The 27,201-nt window shown below is 36.1% G+C and overlaps 1 protein-coding gene across 1 annotated transcript in view; it reads right to left on the bottom strand.

Moving 5' to 3' along the window:
- Window positions 1-27,201, bottom strand: part of LOC132186523 (calcium-transporting ATPase 9, plasma membrane-type-like) — a 58,807-nt gene that overhangs the window by 23,021 nt on the left and 8,585 nt on the right. The window contains exons 5-22 of the mRNA XM_059600503.1: window positions 25,205-25,320; window positions 24,958-25,089; window positions 24,783-24,872; window positions 22,756-22,825; window positions 22,161-22,231; window positions 21,995-22,078; window positions 21,836-21,913; window positions 21,682-21,753; window positions 21,237-21,320; window positions 21,074-21,156; window positions 20,882-20,990; window positions 20,722-20,777; window positions 20,502-20,544; window positions 20,301-20,384; window positions 9,800-9,937; window positions 3,644-3,709; window positions 3,460-3,558; window positions 44-154 (exon numbers count right to left, since the gene is read on the bottom strand). Coding sequence (XP_059456486.1) covers window positions 44-154; window positions 3,460-3,558; window positions 3,644-3,709; window positions 9,800-9,937; window positions 20,301-20,384; window positions 20,502-20,544; window positions 20,722-20,777; window positions 20,882-20,990; window positions 21,074-21,156; window positions 21,237-21,320; window positions 21,682-21,753; window positions 21,836-21,913; window positions 21,995-22,078; window positions 22,161-22,231; window positions 22,756-22,825; window positions 24,783-24,872; window positions 24,958-25,089; window positions 25,205-25,320 — 1,586 coding nt within the window. The remainder of the gene's footprint in view (window positions 1-43; window positions 155-3,459; window positions 3,559-3,643; window positions 3,710-9,799; window positions 9,938-20,300; window positions 20,385-20,501; window positions 20,545-20,721; window positions 20,778-20,881; window positions 20,991-21,073; window positions 21,157-21,236; window positions 21,321-21,681; window positions 21,754-21,835; window positions 21,914-21,994; window positions 22,079-22,160; window positions 22,232-22,755; window positions 22,826-24,782; window positions 24,873-24,957; window positions 25,090-25,204; window positions 25,321-27,201) is intronic.

The raw sequence follows: 27,201 nt of genomic DNA, 5'->3' as shown, positions 1-27,201 counted from the left end.
ATGAGGTATTACTGCTATTCGGCGAGCAACCACTATTCCTGACCTTATCTTCTTCAATGGACTGCAAGCAACCATTTGAGTCAAGATACCCTGTGCACGAGGCTAGAACTATCTCAGCTGCTCCCTTCCAGTGTATATGAACTTCAAAGTCATTCTGCCATAACAGTTATTAGCGGAATCTCGTGAGCCGTGAGCGAATGAGGCAAACAAGAAATGCTTAATGTATAAAGGACAGTCTGTGGCATCTTAAAAACACACATAAATATAATGAACATTAACACAATTCTAACATGCAATGATGCTAGTTCAAAATATGATTTTAGATCTTCTTCAATCTTCTGTGAACTTCCAAATATAACCCTGCTTACGAAGTTGCCAAAGTTCCAGCCAAAACAATTTGGAATGAGCATATTAGTTGGCTTAAGGGAAAGAGTCCATGGCTCATACCAGAGACCTAATGAATTTGTAAGTACTAATCTTGAGAAGTTTGATACCATATGGAGCTTGTGTAACAATTTAAATTAAGTATGTGAATATTCTTTAATAATGAGAAGCTTTACAAGTAAATAGTCTCTTCTCGAAGCACTTTATGGCGCTAGGTATATGCACCTCTAGGCATCTCCAGATGCATATACTTGAGCATACAAACTATGTTACCCTAAGAACTTTTTTTTTTTTTTTTTTGAATAATGCTTTTTCATATAAATTTTTATCTTCCACTAAACACCCCAGCATTTCCAAAATAATTTGAAGGAATTAAGGTCTAAACATCTCCACGGGAAACAATATAATGGTCGGAGTTAATCTTTTTTTTAATAAATAATGTTGTATGCATCAAAAAGCATAAGGCGCCCCTAAGTACAAAGGAAGTATATACAAAAAAAGCCAAAGCTAGCCCACAAAAGCCCCTCATAAGAGAGCCCTAAAACCCAAAAAAACCCTAAGCCCGCAAAACGGACCATTTAGAACAGATGGTAGTAGTTCACTTCAAAAAACAAAAGGGGAAACAACTTAAACAGAAAAACTTAAAAGAGTTTCACTAATTGGCAAGCTTCAAAACTAACAGACTTGAGAAGAAAAAAAAAAAAAAAACCATTACAAATAAGAGGGAAAAAAATATCCTATTTGAGGAAAAATATTAAGTGATATGTATGTACAAACGCATGTGATCTCAAAATCATCAGTAGGCAGACTTTCTGTTCTTATGTTATTATATCATATATGTCTTAAACCATTCTTCAGAATATAATCAACAGGATATTGAAGTTGAGTTAGATAGCAGAGGCTGTATGCATTTTGAGCTTGGAGTGCCAACACATCTTTCACATCTTTCAGAGATAGAAGCTTTAATTTTTTTTTTTTTTTTTTGGAATAAGTTAACAGTTATAAAAGAAAAAATTAGATTGCTGCTGTGATGACCATTTTGAGCTTGGAAGACCCATCCACTTTGCAGCTTTTTTTTTTGTTTCTTTTCTTATTTCCTTTTACCTTCGCAACATGCATTTCTTACTTTTTCTATTACATTATTACATATTATATATTAATAGCATTTGTGGGTGGGTCAAAAGAACCCTTGGGGTTGATATTGTTCAAGAAGCCCAAAACCAAGAGGGGGGCAAACTTGGTGGGCTGACATTTGGGCTAAAAATGCCAACATAGTGAATCAGTCAGGATTATCCTGGTTTTTTTTTTTTTTTTTTGGATGGGTAATGGAAATAGAAAGTTGCTACAACACATTCTCCTCACCATCTCTTCAGCATCTTCCTTCTTTCAACATCTTGATTTTTTCAAAAAAGAAAAAAAATACAAGAGAGAGGAGATGGCGAGGAGAAGGTGAGGAGAATGAAAAAGAGCATTTCTCATGGAAATATCATAAAAAGCGTAAAGGCAGTATACATAGGAAGCACCTAACATAAACCCAAACAAAACAAGAAGAAAACCCACAAAACCCGAAAAGCCTTCAAACCCAACAAGCACTCAACCTCGAAACCCACAAAACACCAAAAGCCCTTTGACCCGAAACCCACACGAAGCACTCAACACTAAAGGATGTGAGTCTTGCCTTTCCCATGCCTAAAGGATGGCAAGCAGTGTCATAGTTTCTGGAGCATTATAAGTTTAACAGCTCCCTTCTACCTTGTCTTAGAACGCGCACCTTTTACTTCCCAAGGATGATCCTCTTCAATAGCTGTTAGGACCGCCATAGTCATATCCTCAAACCCCTCACACGCGACCCCCACCACAGGACAAGAATTCTTATCGCAACTCAAAGCCCAATCCAACGGCATCGCAAGGGGAAAACATCCAAAGGGTAAGGAAAACATTCATCCTCCCAATGGTACTTATATGTCTCTTATTCAAAGCAACTACACTCTCTCTGAAAGCCTAAGCACTCTTTCTCTCTCTACCCTTAACGGATGCACGTGAAAGCACGTCCCGTTGGATTCCAGATCCTGCTCACCTCCCTCCAACGCATATGGTAATGGTGATTTGGGATGTAATCCCTATCGACACTTTAGGTGGCTTTGGTTGGTTTCCTGGCTGTTAGTTAAGCTCTTCATCTACTCCAATTGTTAGGCCCACATGAGCGGTAGCTTTCTCCGGAGCGTGTGGCTCGCTTGAGGTGGTTGTCATTGAGTTCCGGCTTGCCTTCTTCCACCAAAGGCTCGTGCAATCGCATTTGTACTTTGTTTTGGAGAGCGGTGGGGGCGTGTGTAAGATAGATCTACTAGGGATCTATTTCGGCTCAATTCTTTTTAGCTCGACAGGCCCCAGTGTGCCGGAGATTGTAGTTGAAGGTTGTTTTTTCTTCTCTGGTGGCACGGATGAGCGTGTCTAACACCCTTTTATCTCTTGGTGAGGAAAGGAACTCAACTTTTAGGTGAGCCTAAAGATGCAAAGTAGATTTCTAGTGGAGACAAAAGCATTTGTGCTTTTGGTTTTGGGTGAGCTAGAAGAAAAGAGGAAAGGCTTTTTAGGTGAGCTACTTCTAACTAACAAGTGCACCAAATGGCTAGCGTTGACGATAGAGATTCTGACGGGATTCCCAGGTGATAAAGAGTTTGTCAAATCTTACAAGGAGGGGATGAAGATTTTGATCATTTGTCACAAGATATGCCATGATAGGGCTGTTTTGAGAATCTCCAAATAGATAGTAATATGCTGAACAAGGTATTGAGAAATTAATATCAAATTTCCTCATCAAACAAATAATATAAAGAAATAAACTTGTGATCAACTATGTCACAACCTAGGACATGCTAATTACATTTGCACTATACCCAAAAAAAGACTAATCACAAATGATGCTCCATGTTATCACTTACATAAGCTAATTTCACCAAGTAAATAACCAATGTAGGACTCAACATATGTCCAACACCCTCCCAATCCAACCCAATCAAAATGGGTTGAAAAAAACTATGCCAAAAACATGAAACCTTGGGATAAATCAATTACCTGTTTTACAGCAACACCACCACGCTTTTTCTCTGAGTTGAAAGGGAAGACATGGAAAACCACTGACTCTGATCTCACAATATCAAAATTCATTCCCAGCTGCAAAACAAATTCAATACTAAAATCAACTTCACTAAGTAAATAAGTACCAATCGTAGATACTACATACACTTAACAAGCATACCTTGACTGCCCAACAAAGGATAGCCTTTTCCGTAGGAGATCCAGAAACCTCCACATCTCCACCGCCCTAAGGAAAAAAAGGAAGTCAATGGCAGAATTTGATGCTATAGAGGCAACCACATCGATAATCAGCAAAGTTAAAGATCAAAGAGCCCCCAGATAAATTCTGGAAGCAAAGAGTAATCCAATGATAGAAGAAAACAAGAACAGACTTACGGATCAAAATTATGCTAATTCCCTTTGAAGTGAGGATAGAGTAAGAAAATCATCTGGGTGATTAGTAATAGAGATACCATCAAATTATACTGCCATAAATTGTATTATGTAAAAGGAAAAAACAAGTTCCTATTAACCATTAGCCAATAGCCATAAATTAGGGTCCATCTAAAGATAAAACCAGCTATGTTGGTTTAATTCCTAGCACAACTATCAGCACTAGAGGAAATAGCTAGATCAATTTTTATCAGTTTTTCTTTTGCTATTATCAGGTCAAGATCTTGTAGAAAGCTCTTGGTTCTAGGGCAGATACGGTTCAGATATTTTCATGAAGTTAGTCAAGGATTAAAAACTTCCAGTTTTGTCACTTTAATTATATTAAAAATTGAAAAAATCTTCATTAAACGTGTGTAACAATACATCACCACATTTCATTGATGTTGAGGTGGTGTAATTAAATGGTCAATTTGGTCCAACGTACTTCTTCAGAAAAAGTAATTATTCATATTATTTTTCACCAAAGATACTGTTCCTCAGAAGATTTAAAAAATGCATGACATTTAAACAGCATATATTTTCTTATCTTTTGAGTTTGTCAAAAATTATTTCAAAAGTTCCTCAGCCCTCCCACATGTGCAGTTTTGTAAAAACAATTACATTTCATGTTTGATACTTTTAATTCAAATAGTATGTTGTTGTAACAATTTTCAGTCCTTCTATTACAGCAAAATCAGCTATAGTGCTATTAATATTGACACGTGTATGTCCAGGCTTATTCAATATTGCTAGTGCAAAGGACGCCCCAGTTGCGGCGCATTTGGAGGTGATGGGTGACTCTAACCAATGGAATGTTAGTTTTTCTAGAGAGGCGCATGACTGGGAGGTGGATGTATTGGCCTCTTTCTTTCAGGTGTTACAGTCTGCTCGAGTGAATCGAGGGTGTAAAGATAGGTTGTGGTGGAAATTTTCCAAAAAAGGCCGTTTCAAGGTCAAGCTCTTTTACGCTTCCTTGGTTCGTTCTGAAGGGAGGGGATTCCCTTGGAAGAGCGTGTGGCGAACTCAAGCTCCTCCAAGGGCAAGTTTCTTTGTGTGGAAGGCAACTTTGGGCAAAATTCTAACCCTAGATAACCTCAGAAAGCGACAAGTGATTGTGACGAACAAATGTTATTTATGCAAGAGGAATGAGGAGACAGTGGATCATCTTCTCTTGCATTGTGAGGTTGCTTATGCTTTGTGGTGTGCCTTTTTTGGTCGATTTGGGTTGTCTTGGGTGATGCCGAGACGGGTTTCGGATTTACTCGCTTGTTTGTGGTCTTCGGGGAGGAGGGGGAGTGCCGCGGTTTGGAAGATGGTGCCTACTTGCTTCTTCTGGTGTTTATGGAGGGAAAGAAATAATAGGTGCTTTGAGGATTTGGAGGGGACATTGGAAGACATCTTAACTTCTTGCTTTCATACTTTGTATCTTTGGACTATTGCGCATGTCTTTCCGATGTCAATTAGTTAGGATGATTTTCTTGCTCGATTTTCCCTTCTAGTTAGGTGATCCTGTTGTATACTCTCAGTGTACTCCGGGGTGCCTTTACGCTTTTTAATAAAACTTTTTATTACTTATCAAAAAAAATATTGACACGTGTATGTTTGAATACATATGCATTCAATATATTCTCTATGTTTGGTTATTTCTTCTTTTTTTTTCTTATAATTCTCAATGTTTTGTAATTCTTATCCTAAATTACATTCATAGTCGCAAAAATTGGTGAAATCTCCATGATGAATGCTATATATTCTACTGAAAGCAAATGAAATAACTGGATATAGTATAGTGGAGGGAAACTAGAGCATGATAATATGCATTTAAGATTATCAATCACACATAAGTTTAATACGATATTACCAAATCCCTGATAAGCAAAGAGTCATACCATACAAGCATTTTTATTTTTAAATTCTACAACTCAATTGGTAGCAACAACAATTAACATTGACTCATCACCTCAAGTAGAGAAAAAAGCACAAGCTATTAGGACATTTTCAAAGCCATACTTCATTAAGATGGGCAAGCTAGGAATGACAGGTTGAGCGTTGTACAGTTACAGAAGTATGGAGGTTGGTTCCATTGTGTTTAATGTGGTATCTTTGGTGAGAGAGGAATGCTTAGAGCTTTGAAGATGTTGAGACCTTGGTGACAGAGTTGCGGAAGATTATGTTCAACACTTTCTATGCTTGGATATATGCACCATAGTTTGATTGTTTCTAGTTTGGCAGATTTTTTGAATTTTTGTTCTTTTTCTTCACATTAGGGATTCTCTTATATTCCATGTGTACTAAGTTTGTGCTCTTTCGTGCTTCTTTAATGATATTAAAATTACTTATAAAAAAAAAAAAACAGATTTATTCTTACCCCCAAAGTACAGTCTCTAGAGGTTTACATGGGTAATTTGACCCATCTTCTATAATGGTATTGAGAAAAGCTTCTACAAACCATTTCTAGATTTGGCTCGTTTGGCAAATCGGTTTCTATATTTGTTTTCTAGAACAGTTTTCGAGAACAAAAACAAAAATAATTTTCTGTTCTTTTTTCGTTAAAAATGCATTCAGCAAACGGATTCTGAAAACAGTTTCTAAAAATAGAAAATTGGTCTAATTTTGTTTGGACAACTATTCTGAAAAAAACTCAATCATTGTTTGGGGGTAGCCGAGGGTATAAGTATGTAAATAATTAAATATAATATATTATGCATAAGTATATAATATATAATTATATCTATAACAATATAACTACGTAACAATGCGTATAATATTTCTCTCTCGACAAAGGAAGAAAATCAAAAAAGACCAAATAAAAACACCGAAAACTATTTTCGGAAACATGTATAAGTCATTCCCAGAACTTTTGTTTTTGGGTGTTTTCGTTTTCACTTATTTTGATTTTTAAAACAGTTTGCCAAAAACACATCAACAGTACAGAAACGCGTTTTGCTATTTTAGAAATAGAAAAAACTATTTCTAAAACAGCTACCAAACAGGCCTGAAATTCTGGGTTTGGAGAGTGGGCATACAAAAACAAACATCACTTAGAAGGGAGCCAAACATCTTGGCCTTTTTTTTCTGAAAGAAAATATAAACCATAGCAAAATCCATTTTGCTGGAGTATTCAGTTTTTTAAAACTTTTTAGAAAGTAATAAGATCAGCCATGGTTTCATGGCAGTGAATGTCAACGCATATTTATCTTTTAGCATCCAAAAAAGGGATGGTACATCCAGGGAGAACTGCAGTTGTAATTCTGGAGCCAACTAAAGAAGAATTGTAGGTTCTTCTCAAGCTTCAACATTAATACCAACCAAAATGCTTTTTTTTTCTTTTAGATAAGAAATTAACATCATTAAAAAGCACCCTTATTAAGAAAAAAAGATGAACAGAAGTTCAAAAAATCTGCAAAGCTAGAAACAAGCAAGCTACGATGTGATGATATCCAAGTATATAAAGTGTTGAACATAATCATTAGCAACTTGATCACCGAAATTTATATATCCTCAAAGCTCCAACATTCCACTCTCTCCAATGAACCTCATTAAACACAATGAAGCCAACCTCCATCCAACATTCCACTCTCTCCAATGAACCACATTAAACACAATGAAGCCAAAAAATCTCTAACCCTTCTAGGCATAACCCAATCAACGCCAAACAGATTAAGGATAGAGCTTCATAATTCTCTTACTACTTCACAATGAAACAGCAGGTGATCAATGGACTCCCCACTCTTCTTACGCATGCAACACCAATCCACCACTACAACATTCTTCTTTCTCAAATTATTCAATGCCACTGTACACAAAAAACACCACCTTCAAAGGAGCCTTTGCTCCTCAAATACGCTTGCAAGGAAAAGGGGCATTAGGACTAGTTAACACTTGATAACACTTCCTTTCAAACAAAAACACTTGATAAAACTTCACTTCAAAGTTGCTCCTTTTGAAAGGACTCCAACAAATTCTATCCACGTCTTCTTCTCTTACTTTGACAAAATACAACCTCTCAAAGAAAGAAAAGACCACCTCCACCTCCTAATCTTGTACCGGTCTAGTAAAAATTGCATTCCAATGAATATTCCCATCTTAAAACTGCACATTATCCACCATCCACGCATCCTTGCTAAGTGCAATACCGAAGAGTAAATGAGACACTAGTAGCTCTTCATTGTTCCTCGACCTCATTGAAAATCCAGACAAAAATCTCCTATACATTGTAGCCAACATCATCCGACTCAATACCTCCATAATCACAAACAAAAGTGGCAATAACAGATCCCCCTATCTCACTCCACAAGAGCTATTAGAAAAGCCGGATGATGAACCATTAATAAGAGGGAAAACCGTGCTGCAGTAATACACAGCGCTATCCAATCCCTCCATTTCTCCCCAAATCCACATATCTTCAACAAATAAAACAAGAACTCTCAATTTACATGATCATACGCCTTTTCCAAATCCAATTCACACAGCACTCCAAGTTCTCTAGATCTATTCCGACTATCAAAACATTCATCAGAAATTATATCTGAATCCAAAATTTTTCCAGAGTCATGAATGCATGCTGTGAATTAGAAATTATCTTTCTCAACACTGATTTTAGCCTTTTCGCTAAGACCTTGGAAATAATTTTATAAACGCCACCCACTAAACTAATTGGATAGAAGTCCTTAGTGTCAGTAATAGCCTACTTTGGTGTTTAACAAAAACCACAATCACAATTACAGTTAAACAATGCAAGAACAATCACACAAAAAATAACACCAAGATTTTAAGTAGTTCCCTCAATGTGAGGTATGTCCACTGGAGGAAGTGATCACGAAGAAATTCACTATGAAAGATGGAGTACCAAAATATAGTTGAGAGAAAATCCCTCAGACCCAAAACCCAAATACACCCACCCAAATCTCACTATCACGCAATAGAGATTATTCCCCAAAAGAGAATACAAAAGACAAAAATACAAACTCTTCTTTTACTGGGACAAGACGGCGGCTGGTCTTTATTTTTCTCTCTCACGCAATAGCATCCTTTCTTTTTCTCTCTTGTTTTGGCTCCTCCAAAATCAAGAAGAAAACAATCGATTATACATAGCAGCCCACCCTTTTTCACCTTTTGTGCGGCTCTATGATGATGCACAGTGCTTGCTACTCCTTAAGTACAGCAGCCCACTGTCATGTGCGGCTTTGTTGCTTCTCTTGTGCACACTTAAAAAAGGACCAAAGACATGTATATATAATCAAGCAAAGTTGGTTGCTTGAGGGGAGAAAACCAAGTCAGTCAAATAAACCTACTGCACGTAGGTCTTCTATTCAAAGTTTAACTTGGAATTCTTGTCTCCCAAACCCACAAGTAAAAGGAAAAAAGCAATGGTTCCCCACCAACTTTGAATGCAAGTCACCACGTCAACATTTGGGATAAGAGAAACAAAGGTTGCATTAAAACCTCTTCTCAAACTTTCGTCGACTATGAAACCCCTTAAAAACTGCCATGATGTCCTCTTCCAATACCTCCCAACACTTTTAGAAAAGTGTCATAGAGAAACTATCCCAACACTCAGAGACAACCAATAAAATACCCAACGAAATTAGTAGACCACATATACAAGAGGGGCTCCCAGCAAAATTTTTTGACAAAAACTATGCATGTAAACAAACAAATCGAGGATCATTTCTTCAGGAGGCATAGAATAGTCATTTATGTATAAATATTTGACCTAAAGAAATTGATCAACAATAACCTCTATCAAAATCAAAGATATCCATTGAAAGGGTTAAGCCAACTCATAATTCAAGAAGAATGTGTTATATTTTGCATCCGAGAATTCGTCCACACACAGACACTAAGATTACAACCTCTAAGTAAGCCCTCACTAGATTTTGCAACAACAAAAAAGAGGGTCACTAACCTTAGGCACAAAAACTTTGCCTGTGGTATTCTGTGCAATTCCCTCAACAAGTAGAGAAGATACCAGTGGATTTAACTGCGAAGAGTCACCTGGTGGATTTATCCTCTTTCTCCCAATATATGCCTCAACTACAGTCATCTGCAATCAAAAAAATATAACTAAAAGTCAAGAACCATTTAAACCGCAATAATTGAAGGTTTTTTTAATAGTTAGCTAAAACATTTGCAAACAGCACAAAAGTAGGCGAAAAAAATCTAAATATCTGCCCATAATATGTTTCAGAAAGACACGTAAAAGATTCCCAATGAAACCGAGGCTAGTAGAAATTCAATGGTCTACGCTAACTGCTTTTGGTCCCAAATTTTTTTGGGTTGCTTTTAATGAATGTAGATGTTTTAGATGATTCTGGAATGAGCTTCCTTCATTTACCAAAATGTTCTTTATAAATGAAAAACAAAAGAAACATACTCATTTAGATAACCTAAGAAATTAACTTGAATGGTAAACAAAAGGTCATATCATGTTGTTCAAACATGTGTTCACTGTTGAGAAAAACAACAAGTCATTTAGTATAGGGCTGGACAACAAGCATGGTCCCTAAACTACAGGTCGTTCAGCAACAGCAGAGCAAAAAAATACAGAGATGTTGCTTTGCTTTTGTTTTTGATGTTTGAATTCTAGTTTCTTGTTTTACTGCTCTTTAATCTCTTTTGATCCCTAGTGTTGTGTATTGGAGCTATTTGGTTGTATATCTAAACTCAAGATGACAACAATCAGACCTAATAAATTCATAAAAAGAGGAATGAGAGTCAGGTGACCTCCCATAGTGAGAATCCAACTCTCCATACACGAGGCTCAAGATGTCGAGAGACTTGAGAGATATTTCATGGCCATCCTACAAGAGGTTGAAGGCGTCATTCAGAAAGTGGAACCAGGCCTTGATCAATTATACTTCTATGGTGGAGTAGATTTTTCCACACCAAATTCTATTTCTACTTTTGTCGATATTGGTATTTTAAGCAAAGAAGAGGTAAACACACTTCATCAGTTTATGTCTTGTAACTAGGGGTGTTCGCGAGCAAAGCCGCTCGCGAGCGAGCTTGGGATTGGCTCTTATAACCTTGGCTTGTGCTCGACTCGACTATTAAATGAGGCGCTTCGTGAACACAACTCTTGGCTCAAATATTAAACAAAGCAAGCTCGGCTCAACTTAGTTAGGCTCGTGAGCGCGCCCTCAGGTATGCTACGGAGAGGGAAGCTTATTGGAAGAAGGTAGTCGAAGCAAAATATGGAAGTATGGATGGAGGTTGGTGTACTAGATAGGTTGAGGGGTCTTTTGGTATTGGGGTTTGGAAGCATATTAGGAGAGGGTGGGACTCTATTTCTAAGTTCATCAGATTTGAAGTTGGAGATGGATCCCAAATTAGGTTTTAGCATGATATTTGGTGTGGAGATCAACCATTAAAGGAGGCTTTCCTTGAATTGTTTCGCATTGCAAGAAACAAAGAGGCTTGGATGAGTGATAATATGCAAATTTTGTATGAGGAAGTTCATTGGAATGTTCCTTTTTTACGAGTGGCTCAGGACTGGGAAGTGGGGGTGGTGATGGCTCTCTATAGCAAATTTTTTTTTTGATAAGTAAAAATCAATGTATTAAAAGCACAAAGGGTTGCACGCAACCCATGTATACAGGAAGTATACAAAAGAGCCCACTACACAAGCTTTAAACTGAAAAGGACGCACAAAGATCTATAAATTCCGTAAGCGTGGAAGCTTGTGAAGAATACCCCAAAACCCTCCAAGAGAAGAGTGTTTGGAGCACCCTTTTCTTCAATTCTATAGTTCCCATTTCACGATCCTCAAAGCTCCGCACATTCCTTTCTCTCCATAAGGACTACATTACACACAAAGGGGCCATCCTCCAAATGTGCATGACTGTCCGCCTTCCCCTTTGCCCTCTTCAACTTCCCAAGCATTCCTTCAAACTCCCCGGCATCACCCACGTTATACCAAATAGCTGGAGAATCATATTTCATACCTCTACAGCAGCTTCACAATGCACTAAAAGGTGATTAATAGATTCGCCACTCTTCTTGCACATACAACACCATTCCGTCACAATGATGTTCTTCTTTCGTAAATTGTTCAATGTTAAAATTTTCCCCATAACCGCCGTCCATACGAAAAAAGTCACTCGCGGAGGAGCTTTACTCTTCCAAATAAGCTTCCACGGACCATCAACCAGGGCTGAATTGATGTTCACCTTGTAGAAAGACTTCACCTCAAAAATTTTCCTCTTCGAGGGAATCCAACTAATTTTATCTACCCCACCATGCCCTACCTGTTGGGAATGCAGCATTTCAAAAAATCTCGATACCTCCTCCAATTCCCAATCATGAACAAGTCGAATAAACCTTACATTCCAATAAATAGCACCATTTACCATCTCCATATTCTCCTCTACCCATGCTTCCTTTCCACATGCAATATTAAACAAGGCGGGAAACAAAATCTGCAGTGATACCTCCCTACACCACACATCTTGCCAAAACAAAACACGAGACCCGGTTCCTACCTCGAAGCGCACATGTTGCTTAAACTCATCCCACCCCCTTCGGATACTATTCCAGAGTCCCACCCCCTCTATAGCAAATTGTATGAGACCCGGCACCATTTGGGGGGTGTGGACCGCATTTGGTGGACTCCTTTCAAGAGAAAGCTTTTTAAAGTTCGATCATTCTTTGGAGTGCTTTCTTCTTCTTCTTCGGAGAGGCACAAGGTGGGAAAATCTTCTTCCCTGTGGAAGAGTATATGGAAGGTTAAAATTCCGCTTAGAGTTAGTTCTTTTGTGGACAGCTACTCTAGGAAGGATCCTCACTTTAGATAATCTTCGCAAGAGAGGTTTGATCGTAGTGGACTGGTGTAATATGTGTAAGAGGTTTGATTGATCAAAAATTGATACGCAAGAGAGGTTTGATCGTGGTGGACTGATGTAACATGTTTTAATCTAGGTTTGATCCTCACTCTAGAAAGGATCCTCACTTTTAATATTATTTGAATAATATTTGAATAAAACATGTAGTCAATTTTAGGCTTGAAAAACATCAATTTTGGGCACCAAATGGTTCGACCAGCCCTGTGGCTGAGTCATGTGGATGGTTCTAGGCCATATTCATGAAATCCAATTAAAATCAATTTGAATCCACGTGTTTTTAAGCGGTTTCACAAAACAAAATACAATTCTTATGTGATAGTGGGTGAAATACAATTGGTGTGATGAAAACAATGATATTCTTACAAACTTCTTTTTGTCTATTGTTTATCATGCATGTTACAAATCATGTAAACCATAGACTCATGAGAAAACATGTTTGACATATCAACTGACATAGGCTTATGTCTCTACTTATGATGGAAACATTTGTTGGTCCTTTTAGCAAGGAAGAGGTAAGACACACTTCCTCGGCTTATGTCTCGACTGGAAATATTTGCTACTGCATCTTCCTTCATTGCCCATATGGGTAATTTGGCCACCGCTTTGAATGCATCTACTACCCCATCTGATGATTTTTGGATCATTGACTTAGGGGCCTCCGATCATATGACTAATATATTTTCCTTCTTTTCTTCTTATAATCTTTGTTCTGGCAAGGGAAAGGTTAGAATAGCAGATGGTTCTCTACCATTAGTGTCTAGTAAAGGCTCCATTCCTATCACACCTTCCATGTCATTGTTGTTTGTCCCTCATACACCAGATTTTCTACCAATTTATTGTCCATTGGTCGTATTGCCCGTGAGTTCAATTGTAAAGTCATCTTCTATTCTGAATATTCTTCTTTCCAGGACCTAGTCACGGGGACAATAATTAAAGTGGTAGCCTAAGAGATAGTTTGTACTATCTGGATTCTCAACCCACGACACAAGATCAACTCACATGGGCTTATCACACTATTCGGTCAAATGAATCTACAGCAAGAATTTGGTTTTGGCATCAATAAACAGAGTATCCTTTTATGTTATTGCAACCGATTTTCCTTCCTTAGTTTTTCATCACCCTATTTCTAAGTTTTAGTGTGAATCTTGTCAACTTTTGCTAAACATCATCGGTTGTGTCATTTTCTCCTAGTATAACTAAAAGCAATGCATATTTTGTTCTTCATAATGATGTTTCAGGTCCTGCACGGGCGGTTTCTTTATCTTTATCCATCAAACTACTTGTGTTGTTACTCCCCATCAGAATGGAGTTGCTGAGAGGAAGAATCAACATCTTCTTAAGGTAACTCAGTCTTTAATGATTGATACGCATGTCCCTATATCTTATTGGGATGATGCCTTACTGCAGCATATATGTAATCAATAGGATGCCATCACATGCCTTAAATTTCAAAACACCTCTTAAGGTGTTGTCCCCACCCTTATGATGCCTTACTCCAACATATACCTCATTAATAAGATTCCCTCACATGCCTTAGATTTCAAAACACCTCTTGAGGTGTTGTCCCCACCCTTATCTACTTCCAAGGGTGTCCCTCCAAAGTCTTTGGTTGCATCTGTTTTGTTCACATTCATGGTGCGACTCAGAGTAAATTAGATTCTCGTGCTCACAAATGTATCTTTTTCAGTTATTCCTTTGCTTAGAAAGGGTATAAATGTTATCATCCCCTTCACATAAATGTTTTGCCTCAACAGATGTTACCTTTCTTGAATCACAATCATATTTTCACCCATCCACACTTTCCAAGTGAAGAGAAGTTTTTTATAAGTAATCATTTACACGTCCCTACTCTTGTGCCAGAGCATGACAAGTTGCTAATGAGTTGTATAAGCCGCCACCAGTAGAAGAGCTAAGAGTTAAGTCCAAACGATAAAAAATAAGGCTATTCTCGATGCTACCTAGCAAATTTGACCTTGACTCAGGGAATAGTACTTCTACCCCTAATTTAAATTCTTCAATACTTATGGTCGATTATATGAATCTGCCTATTGCTCAACTTAAAGCGTTGTTAAATCTTGTACTCAACCACCTATATTTAACTTTATATCCTATTAGCATCTCTCACCCTCATATCGTACCTTTGTATCCAAATTGTCTTCCATTCTATTCCTCAAAATATACATGAGGCAATTAGTTATCCAAAGTGGAGAGAGCAATGCAAGAAGAGATAAGCACTCTATACAAAAATAACACATGGGAGCTAATCGATTGGCCTACCGGAAAAAAGGCGGTTGCATGCAAATAGGTGTTTACATTGAAGCATAAGGCTACTAATGGATCAATGGAAAGATATAATGCGTGATCGGTGGCAAAAGGCTGTACTCAAACTTATGGGATAGACTACGAGGAGTTGCTTGCCCTGACAACGAAGATGAATTCTATCTGAATTCTACTTTCTTTGTCAACAAACTTAGATTGTCTACTTCAGCAACTTGATGTGAAGAATTAATTCTGTCTTGAAGATTTAGAGGAAGAAGAATAAGGGTAAAGCGTGTACATTAAAGAAAACCCCATATGGATTGAAACAATCACTGAGGGCATGGTTTGAGAGATTCTCCTAAGTTATGCAAGGATTTGGCTATAAACAAAATCATGCAAATCATACATTGTTCATCAAACATTTTTCGCAGGGAAAGGTAACTGCCTTAATTGTTTATGCAGACAATTTCTTGTTGAATGGAAATGATAATAAGGAAATGCAGAGTTTGAAGAATTATCTAGCTAGTGGATTTGAGATTTCTTATGCCTCTAAAATATTTTCTAGTTTGAAGTAGCAAGATTGAGACATGGTATCTTCTTCTCCCAGTGGAAAAGAATAAAAAGTTAGAAGAGAGTAATGAGAGTCCTCTAGTGGATAAAGGAAGATACCAAAGTTAATATTTTTTTTGATAAGTAGGATACCAAAGTTAATATATTTGCCTATGCAATTAGTGTAGTGAGTTAGTTTATGCATTCACTCTGGCAGTCTCATATGGAAGCAATTTCCAGAATTCTTCAATATTTGAAATCTTTCACCAGAAAAGGATTGTTGTTTGCCCAACATGATCACCTAAAGTTAGAAGCTTATACACACGCAAATTGAGCTAGGTCAATCACGAACAAAAGATCTACTTTGGGATATTACACTATTGTGGGAGGAAATCCAGTTACTTGAAGTAGTAAAAGTCAGTTAATGGTTGCTAGATCTAGCGTAGAAGCTAAATTCCAGCCATGGCCCGTGGGATATGTGAGATATTATGGTTGAAAATTTTGCTTAGATATGATTGTAAGTAGCATATGAGATTATACTACGACAACGAGACCGAGATTAATATTGCTCATAGCCCAGTTCAACATGATCAAACTTAACACATTGAAATTGATAGACATTTTATCAATGAAAAGTTGTGTGCAAGGTTCATTTGTACACCTTATGTTAAAACAAAGGACCAACTTGTGAATATTTTGACGAAGGGAGTGTCCAGTGGTGTTCTTCAGTCAACCATGTACATGTTGGGCATACAAGACATCTTTGCCTCAACTTGAGAGGGGAGTTTTGAAGAAATGCGGCTGATCTAATTATGATATGATTTCCAAAATTTGATTTCCAAATATTTCCCATTTATTGTATTTTCCATATTAAATTTATTACTTCTCTTTATAAACGCATGTAATTCTATCAATAAGATCAACAAGGAAAACTAAGATCATTTCTTCTCGTATTTGTCAATTTTTCTTCTCTTTCAATTCAAACTTTCTTTCTCCACTTTTCTTTCTCTTTCAATTCGAGCTTACATATTCATAATTAATTCTTTTCTATTTGACTCCATGTAAACGTATCAAGGATCATCTTTATCCATGTTCTTATGGTCTTTATGGTTCCTTAGTTCATGTTGTAAGAATTATCATACTGGGTTTAACTATTTCGAGGTTTTATTGTACAAATACTAGGAAGGGGTGCCTAAATGTTTTGAACCCAAATTTTGCTAGTACGGTTACACATCTTGGGAAAGATTTTAATATTGTGAATTTAAATATTTCACTATGATAATTTGAATGATATTGGGTGATAACTTTTGATGTGACATGCATAATTTTTAAATATCCTAATACTTAGAATTTTATTTATGATAGTTTTGTGGATTAGAAATTTATTTAGAGAAATGATATAATTCATTCTCATTTCAATCCTCTCTATAGTGAATAGATAAATCCACCATTGAATTTGTGTGAGGTCCACATGAGTTCAACAATTTAATGGTTGATCTATTGAATTTATAGGATGAGATAAGGAAAAGATATGGAAAATATTGACATGAATCATCTCCTTTTTATTTATGATAGTTTTGTGGATGAATTTCTAGATGGTCAAAAAGGAGTTATTTTGATAATTTCAAAATTCTGTAGGGTTGCTTCAGGGCCAGAACTAGAAAAATTTGTTTGGGGTGGCCAGAACTAAAGGCAAAAGATTTTGTGAAGAAGAAAAGATAAACAAGTGAGGCAGCACCTGTGGTTGGTGCAAAGACATTGGCCTCATCATGGCTAGCAAGTCTAATAGGTGGGCCTCATCATGTTCAGGGTGGAGAACAGGGTAATATGGAGGTGGGAGGCGCATAAAAAATCACTTTTTTTTAATAGGATTAACATAATTCGATTCTTATAAGAATTTTTAAGAGACATGCTATATAGTAAACTTGTTATATAATTTTTTTTTTTTTTTTTTTGACAAGTAAACTTGTTATATAATTGAGATGATGTGTCAATAAAAATTAGTTTTTGGATCAATAGGTGCTTGTAAAAAAAAAAAAATCAATAATTGATTTTCACTACTAAAGTTATTTCAATTTTATAACAGTTGTATACTATTACTCAATTTTTAAAAACGAGTAATGCTATTTAATAAGTTGATATATGACATATATATAATTAAGATGACATAAAAATAATGGTTAAATAATAGTAATATAATAATTTACTAAATAGCATGACTCTTCAAAGAAGTGCAGATTCAAATAATCTATTGGGTCGGAAATGGTATTGGTATTGGTCAATGATAAAGAAAAAAAAATCAAGACCGAATGAATTTCTTATTCATAGTTGATCCGGATCCATACAATGATTTGAGAAGCTAAAGGAGGATGAATACTAAAACTGTGCAAGGGACAACTTGGTAAAAGAAGCCCACGTAGACACAATGAGACCGGTATCAGGTCGCAAAGGCAGAAATTTAATTGGCATTTGACAGAGGACATCTTCTTTTGTTTTAAATACCATTGGACAATAAGTTTGGGGTGGCCATGACCAAACCTAGGGGTGGCCAAACACACAAATTTGCTGAGACTTCATGTAAAATTGCTCTGGATAGAAGAAGTTAAAAAATTTTAAGGGTTGCGAGGGTCCCCCCACCTTACAACGTAGGTCCGCCCCTGGGTTGCTTCATAATTTGCAAAGTGGAGGGTATTTCTACACAATTGCATGTGTGGCCTAGGCTCCATTTTGTTTTTCTCCCTAATTCCCCCCACCCCCCAGGCGCAATCAATCACTTCGTCATTTCAACCGTCTATCCACCCTTCATCCTTCTTCATTCCTTTACTCTTCTCTTCTTCCTCTCTCCTCCAAACCACTGCAAATCATGGAAACCACCACGAAAGAGAGAGAGAGAGAGAGAATTGTTTAGCAATGATGGGGATTTCACCGCACTCCTCACTGCCAAAAAAACTTGGTTTGACCGGAATCCGTCCGTTTGGTACCCATTGAACGACCCAAACCAACCAAAACCTATAGGGTGAATTTCACCAAATTAATTCATTTTAGCTGTGTTTTTCTAACTTGATTTACAATATTTTGATGTCATTTTTAGTTGAATCCAATTAGTTGTGAATTGAAGAATTTTTGAAATTAGGGTTTGGTAGTACCATCAAATTTGAGGATTTTACGAGGCTAATTCCGGCATTCCCAAATTGATGACTCAATCATGAATCAAGGTCCTTAACTGAAGACTGAATGCATTGAGCAAATATGACCTTGAGCAAAACGGGTTTAATTTGGAAAATTATACTCTTAGGTACTATTGTATTAGGAAAAATTAGTGGTTTTGGAACCTAATCTTAGATATTGACTTGTGATTATGTTTTTTTTAGGATCAAGTGGAATTGAAGCAACTGTTACATTTCTTGGTAATCGTATGCACACACAATGTTAAATCACCAATTGTCCTAAAAAACTTAAGCTTATAGGATAATGTAAATTTAATCATTTAATCAATACTTTAACAAAAGTAAGTGGATTTAGTTAATGTGGGCTGCTCAAACATACCTAAATGTGTTGTCTTGAAATGAAAGTATGAATGCTAGAACAAATTAGTATTTGGGAACATATATGTATTCATTATACTTTATTTTCAAAATAAAATCAGAAAACCAGTATGAGTCGAGCTAACTTATTGTAAGCATGATGCATACTGACATCTAGTCATATAACAGTGCCATTGTAAACTCATGTGATGATCTAACTTGCACTATTTTGAGAATTGCACAAATCTTGTAAACATTAAGTCTGGCACATTTGAGTATGGCTTTCTTGAATATTATATATGGTTGTGAGCGCTTTGAACCTTCCTAAGGTGTGTGACGTAGTGGCTCAGGATCATATCTTAGTCCTAATGAGAGGATCCCCATGAATAGCACAACCATGTTGGGCCAAAGAAGGAGCAATATTTGCGCCAGGTCAAATGAGGGCCTCTAGTTAAAGCTCCAAAGAAGTCGCCTCTTCTTAGGCTAAAGAAAGGGTCCCAGTCCAACAATGGGAAACACAACCCAGTTAGACGAGACAAAAACATTTGACAAGTATTGCAACCTTATCTTGGGTTAGGTCTCTAATGTACAAACACAAGTGGGGTTATTGGAGATTGTATGGGAATGTTGAACTGTAGGGCTGGCAAAATAGGTACCTGATATGACACATTTACGACCCGTTTATCCTATGCATGTTTTTTTTATAATAAAGTTCATATAGACATCATAAAAAATAGTTACATGTATAGGATAAACTGGTATCTATTTATTTGCCAGGTACCTGTTTTGCCAGCCCAGTTGAAGCTCTAAAATTAATGTTGAAATGAACATTTTTACTAAGGTTTATTTTGGAACCTTACTGTGGAAAAGGTATTATATGTCTATATTTCTTAGTTTCTGTAGGATATGGAAGTCAAGAATATTGTTTGATGTACTGTAGAATCTTAGAACTCTAGCTTGTTTAGTAAAAAATTGAGTATGCATTTTTTTTTTTTTTTTGTGTGTGAGAAATGTTGCGTTTATAGCCATTATCATGTCCGTCTTTGGTTGAAAGAAATCTTGCAGAATAAATGGTGTTGCATATTGTGGACAAATATTCTACCTTGATAGGATAGTTATTTTGGAAAAAAGTTTACAGAAATTTCTTTAAAATGAATGCTTCTAGCACGCACCATGCCGATTTGGGGTTTTGGGCATGCCAGAATATTATGTTAATTTGCTAGTAAGAACACACCTGATTCTGGGTCAATGTTCCTGTCTTATCGCTGCAAATTGTTGTTGCAGAGCCCATAGTTTCACAAGCTGAAAGCCTACGCACCTGCACATCTACATGTGTCAAAAAGAGGTACTATAGAAGTACAATTTAAAAAAAAAAAAAAAAAAAAATAGAGATATAAAGCAATTTATGAGAACCAAAATTGATATGGATACTTGCCAAGGCTTTATCTGCCATCATTTTCCGCATTGAGTAAGCTAGGCTATCATCCAGTTGAAGAACAGAGACAGAATTAAAAAGAATCTTAGAGAATCCTCAGGAAAAGCAACAATATTGTACACCATAAAAGAATCTTATGGAAATTGTGTACAAATTGAAAAAGACTAGCCTTAGCCCTATTCTAGCTGCAGTATGAAACAAAACGGTGGCTCATACTTACGTCAAGGTAACAGCCAAAGGAAGGCCTTCGGGCACTGCAACAACCACAATGGTGACCTAATGGGTTCTATAATTAGTGAAGAAATAACAAAAGAAAAGGAAAATAGTGAAAGAAAAATTTTAAATATAGTACATAACAAAAATTTTAAAAATGCACTTACTGCAATTGTGAATATTTTAACGACTCCATCTACTGTGCCACTAACGCTAGTCTTACCACGCACAAATTGGACTGTTCCATCTGGATTTTTTGTATATCCAGTAAAGTACCTATAACTCCAGATCAAATTGTAGCCAGTAAAATGGCCTTCAATTCTTGTAAATATGAACTACTTAATGATATACAAATTTACCTGACCAAAAGGACAGCAAGCACAGAAACAGCTACTGAAAGCCCAACTATGCCGATAAAAGTTGCAACTCCATTCAACCGTACCTATCACAGGTCACAAAAAATATTGTACACAATTTCCATAAGGTAGTGAAAAAGCAACAATATTTGAGGAGAAGGAAAACCTGTAAGGGAGTCTCTTCACCAGTATCTTCTGAGATACTTGCCATCAACAATCCCCATTCCGTATTGATCCCAACACCAGTTACCTACAGATTGCTTAAAAGGGTGAAATCTTCATAGTCATAAAGGAAATTTGTTTTAGAATAATGATAGAGAAGCTACATAAGGATCAAAACTTTGAGGTAAAGATTACTGGATGGTCTTATGCAAGTAAAATAATACGAAGATGCTACTGTAGTAATTACATACATGAACAACAATAATGGGAATGTATTTCACTATACAAGTACACAAGGATCCAAAAGATTATGCAGTACATGGACTAAAAATCAATTATATGACATTAGTCAAATTTAGAAAAAGAACATGGCATACGCTTCAATGGAAACCATGTGAAAGCAATAAATTACAAGGAAATTGGGAAAAAGAATATGACACTATATTTACCAGCATGGTACCAACGCCATCTGCTACCTTGCAACCAGACATCAAAAAAGGTGCTTTCTGATCTTTGTGGACCTGCACAAAATGCCATACTTCAGAATAAAAAGGATTAGCAGTTAGATATTTAAACTACAAGAAGATATAATAATTAGCTCACAGTCTTGCTTTCTCCAGTCATGCTAGATTCATCGATGGCCAGAGAATGACCAGCAATTAAGATGCCATCAGCAGGGACCTATGCAATCCCAAATAAGAATTGAATAAAAGATTAAATTCATTTTTCCTGCTGAACAAACTCAACAATTAAGTTCCTCACCTGATCACCAATTTTCAGAGGTACAACATCACCAACAACAATATCAAATATCGAAATCTTTACTATTCTACCACCTCTCAAGACCTGCATATAGTTTCAAATGTATAAAATAAATTAAGCATCCCAAAAATTAACATTAATGTTCTCAAGCCATAACAGTACACACCTCCAATAGTATATTTTGCTTCTCCTGATTTAAATTTTGAAACTGAAGAGATTGTCGATAATCACTAACAGCTGGTTAACAGCAAAAAAAAAAAGGGAGGGGGGGGATCATTAGTCTGGTAATAAAAGTTAATGAAGAGAAGGAAAAATTGAAGTTTCTCCGATTTTAATCGCTGGAAACAAGAACACCAATAGATTTAAGAAAGTTTGAAACTCTAGTGCAAATTTGTCTACTATAAGCAACACACGTAAAGGACCTACCACGGTCAATCTAAAATATCAGCTGCATATGCATTTTTTCCTCACCAGGAATATAACATAAGAACAATTCAATTTAGATGCCCAGAGGATCCCCATATTAACTGAAATTAACTTAGATGCCCAGAGGATCCCCAAATTAACTGAAATTAACTCTTACTTTGAGTTTGAGTTTTAGTTATCAAGCGGATGGGAGAAAATGGACTATGCATCTTTATAAGCATTTCAGAACCCCATAGAGTCGTAAGTTTCATGGATTTATTTACTTTACTTCCATCCAAATGGCAATCAGTGGACACATTTAACTATGGAAAGAATGAGAAGATAAAATTACATACCTGTGACTATTATAACAAGAAAAACAGCAAATGCAATGCTTCCCCCATCATACCATCCTTCTTTTAGACCCTGTGAGAAATATTAAAATACAAAATGGAGAATACCTCGGTTAAAGACAAACAAAAAAAAAATAGAGAGAAAGAGAGAAGGGTTAAAGATGCAAACATACCAAGATGATCAAAGGAACAAGCACCATAAGAGTGAGTGAATAGAGAGAGGAGACAAGGAAAACAAACGAGTAAAGTAGAATTTGATTGTGACCCAAAAAATATGACAATCATATTATACATAAGCATTAATTTCGTGTAATAGGACCAAAATGATTTTATTACTGTGAACGCTGGGCTTTAGGTCTTCATATGCATCAAAATGCTTAGCTATAAAGTTGATACATTCCCCAATCTGAAGATTTCCAATGAAAATGACAATGCCAGGTGCTTTCATTAACATCCCACGATATGTCAACCATAAAGGCTAAAAAACTGACGTAGAACCAACAATAATCACAAAAATCACATGGTGAAAGTAGGGAAAATAGCGGAGAAAGACACTAAAAGGGGGAGAAAGAAAGAAGAAGCTAAGGGAAGAGAGAGAGAAAGAAATAAGCTAAGAGGGGGGAGAGAAATAGAAGAAGCTAAGGGGAGGGAAAGAGAGAAAGAACGAGAATCAATTCCACATTTTTATTTCATCAAAGTCTGCTTAAATAGACTAACAACTAAACCCCAATCTAATTGACTTTGGGCAAAGGCCTTTTGTTGAATTACAAAAACACCCTATTGAAATCAAATAAAACATAAAACAAATAGTAATAACCCAATTAACTAATAGGGCCTAAATTAAATAGAACCACATGAACCAACATTGCCAGAAAAATAAAAATAAAAAATAAAAATTGTTCTCTAAAATTAAATAAGATTAAACTAAAGTAAAATTCGTGTCACACCCCTTGAATCATTAACTGATGTAGAACTAACAATAATCACAAAAATCAGACATTGAAAGTAGGGAAAAGAGAGGAGAAAGAAACCACAAGGGGAAAAACAAAGAAGAAGCTAAGGAGAGAGAAAGAAAGCAGAAGCTAAGGAGAGGGAAAGAGAGAAAGAACAAGAATTAATTCCACATATTTTTTTTATTTCATTAAAGTCTACTTCCATTGGAGTACAAAATACACTTAGAATAGACTAAAGACTAAACCCTAATCTAAGGGACTTTAGGCAAAGCCTATTTATTGAATTACAATAAAACCATTGGCTTTTGAAAATGAAATAAAGCATAAAACTAAATAATAATAACCCAATTAACTAATATGACCTTAATAAAACTACATGGACCAATATTACCAGAAATTAAAACAAAATCGAAAAAAAAAAAAAAAACCAAATAGAATTTTTTTTTTTTTTATGAATAAAATTTTCATTCCAACACAAACAAAACACCCAAACACACCAGCAATAAAGCTAGAACTCACTTCTTTACATAAAACAACGAGAAACCAAACCCAAAAAAAAATAAAATAAAAACAAATAGAATTGATCTCTAAAAGTAAATAAGACTTGTGTCTCGCCCCATGCATCAAAAATTTGCAGTTGCAAACTTGTCAAGATCTATGACATGATTGAAGAAGAATAACATTCTCGGAATTTAGATGGCAAATTTGCAGTTGCATCTTTAGTGGCCTTGCAGACCATTAATGATCAGATATTAGTCAAATTTGGCATATTGATGTAGTAAATTTGTACTTGCACCTTTAGTGACCTTTCTTACCATTTGATATTGTGCGTGCTCTTCGTCCAACTAATGATATTGCTATAATGTATGGTTCCTCCTATTCCTTTCTAGATCACTTTGTCTTTTCTTTTTTCAGTATCGTAGCAAGTATCATTAAATCCTCAATTCAGAGAGCAAGAAATATTCACAATAAATTCAGGAGCTTGCTTGCATCTAGAGAAACAGGCATTGTCCACAGTATAAAAATGTAACATGTAAATAACATGTCAAGAACACCTAAATAACATGTCAAGCACACCTCTGTTTTTATTCCAAGAATCAATGACACAACTGCAGCTACGATCAAGATGATAAGGGTTAAATCTTGCCACGCTTCCCACAAGAACCTCTGCAGCAAACAGAATGGGGATGAAGTGATAGCTACTCGATACTAAATGAAAAATATACTCAGTTAAAAAAATTCAGTAAAATACCAAGAAACTGCGCCCTTTCTTCCGAGGATAAGTATTTGATCCAAATGAGTTCCTTCTTCTTAACAAATCAGTTTCATCCCCATTGATCCCTTTATCTAGATTTGTCTCCAGTAATTCTGATAAACCTTTAACCTGTTAGAGGACATAACCTTTAACCTGTTAGAGGACTGACCATTGACATGATGTAAGCTTAGTCTACAGAAAAAAATCACATTAACGACGAAAAATAAATTCATTGATGACTTGCCCCTCCATATTCTTGTAAAGCAGAAAGATTATGATCCCTGGTCATAGAAGCAAGTTGTTCAAGATCAATTGAATAATCACCAGTTGGAGTTGAGGGTGATGTCATGGGACCTAACACTAGATGATTCAAACATAAGTTAAAACGAGGAACAAGTAACTTGGATGGCATGAGCAAAAAAATTCAAATATAAATCTAAGGTTATAAAAATCTTAAAAGTCAACACCATTCAACTATAGCATACAGATTAACTTTGTAAAGAAACGTTGGCATAAAAAAGCAAGCATAACTTGATTATCGATCATAATGCAAGAGTGCTATAATAAAGTACGGATATAAATATAAATTGGAAAACCATCATATGCATGATACATTAGCAGTTGCTTATTCATGGTAATTTGTCATTAGAGACAAAGGTTTGAACATCTACATTCTGATTTTAAACTGGTATAATGAAGCATCAGTGAATCAAATACCAAGACTACTAATACAATTGCCTGAACAAATTCTTAGAAAAATTATATTTCAAAACTAATACTATATGGTAATGAAATATAGAAACTAATCAAAAATAATAATAATAATAATTAGAGAAAACTACCAGTATCGAAGAAGCCATAGATCATCTCTTAGATCCAAAGCTCGGCACATAAGGTTTATTAAGCTATTTATTATAAATTTTACTCCACCAAAGTATATAAATACATGTATCTAATATATGTATTAAATCAGCAATTATCCAAAAAATTTAAGCTAATAGGAATTAGTGAATTTAATAATTTAAGTAATATTCTAACATTCCCACGCATGGGTTCAGGCTCATCCTTAATAAGTGGAACTCAAGACATTGAATACTTGACTAAAATAGAAGGTAAAGTGTGGAGTCAGAAATCAAACTCAAGACTATTACTCTGATACCATTTAGTTGAATTAGAAATAAAGTGTGAAGTCAATTGGTTTGGCTGCAAATCGTTGAAAGAAGATGTTGCTAGATGACATCAGGAACTTTGATATCAGTGGGGAAGGTCGTGGGTTCAACGAGGAGGAAAGGAGGAGCAAGGAGGAGTTATCTTCGAAGTTGGAAAGATTATTGTTGTGTGAAGAGATAAGTTGGCGTCAGATATCTCGGGCACTATGGTTAAGGGAGGGGGACAAGAATACCAAATTTTTTCACAGGATGGCAAACTCAAACAAAAGAAACAACGCCATTGAGTCTTTAATTATCAATGGTTCTTTGTCTTCAGAGGCCACTAATATCAAGGCACACATTGTTCAATTCTATACCCATTTATATACTGAAAAATGTAGTAGGAGGCCAACACCGGATGGTTTATCCTTTCAATATATTGGTAGTGAGGAAGGGTTGTGGTTAGAAAGGGACTTTGAAGAAAATGAGGTGTTAGAGGTGGTTAAGGAGCTACAAGGAGACAAATCTCCGGGCCCTGATGGCTTTTCATTGGGTTTTGTGCAAATATGTTGGGAAGTAATTAAAGAAGACATTATGGCTGTTTTCCGAGATTTTCACAAGAAGGAAAGGTTTCAGAAAAATCTAAATGCTAGATTCATCGCGCTCATTCCAAAAAAAGCAAGGGCGGAGGAGTTAAAGGATTTTTGACCTATTAGTTTGGTGGGAATTGTGTATAAATTGATCTCCAAAGTGCTAGCTAATCAGTTGAAAAATGTGTTAGAGAAGATAATATCGAAGTCTCAAAATGCGTATATCAAGGGGAGACAGATTCTAGATTCGGTACTGATAGCAAATGAATGCATCGACAGCCAGCTTAGACTTAGAGAATCCGATTTGTTATGTAAATTGGACTTAGAAAAGGCGTATGATCATGTGAATTGGGAGTTTTTGCTATTCATATTGCAACAAAGTGGGTTTGGGGAAAAATGGAGGAACTGGATAGCGTTCTGCATTTCTATAGTCCGATATTCAGTTTTGATTAATGGAGAACCCTTAGTAGCTCTCGGGGAATAAGACAAGGAGGTCCACTATC

The sequence above is a fragment of the Corylus avellana genome, chromosome ca7 (genome assembly GCF_901000735.1).
Source record: "Corylus avellana chromosome ca7, CavTom2PMs-1.0".
In the NCBI taxonomy this organism is placed as follows: domain Eukaryota; kingdom Viridiplantae; phylum Streptophyta; class Magnoliopsida; order Fagales; family Betulaceae; genus Corylus; species Corylus avellana.
The sequence above is the reverse complement of the archived record's forward strand: the minus strand, read 5'-3'. Positions and strand labels throughout refer to the sequence as shown.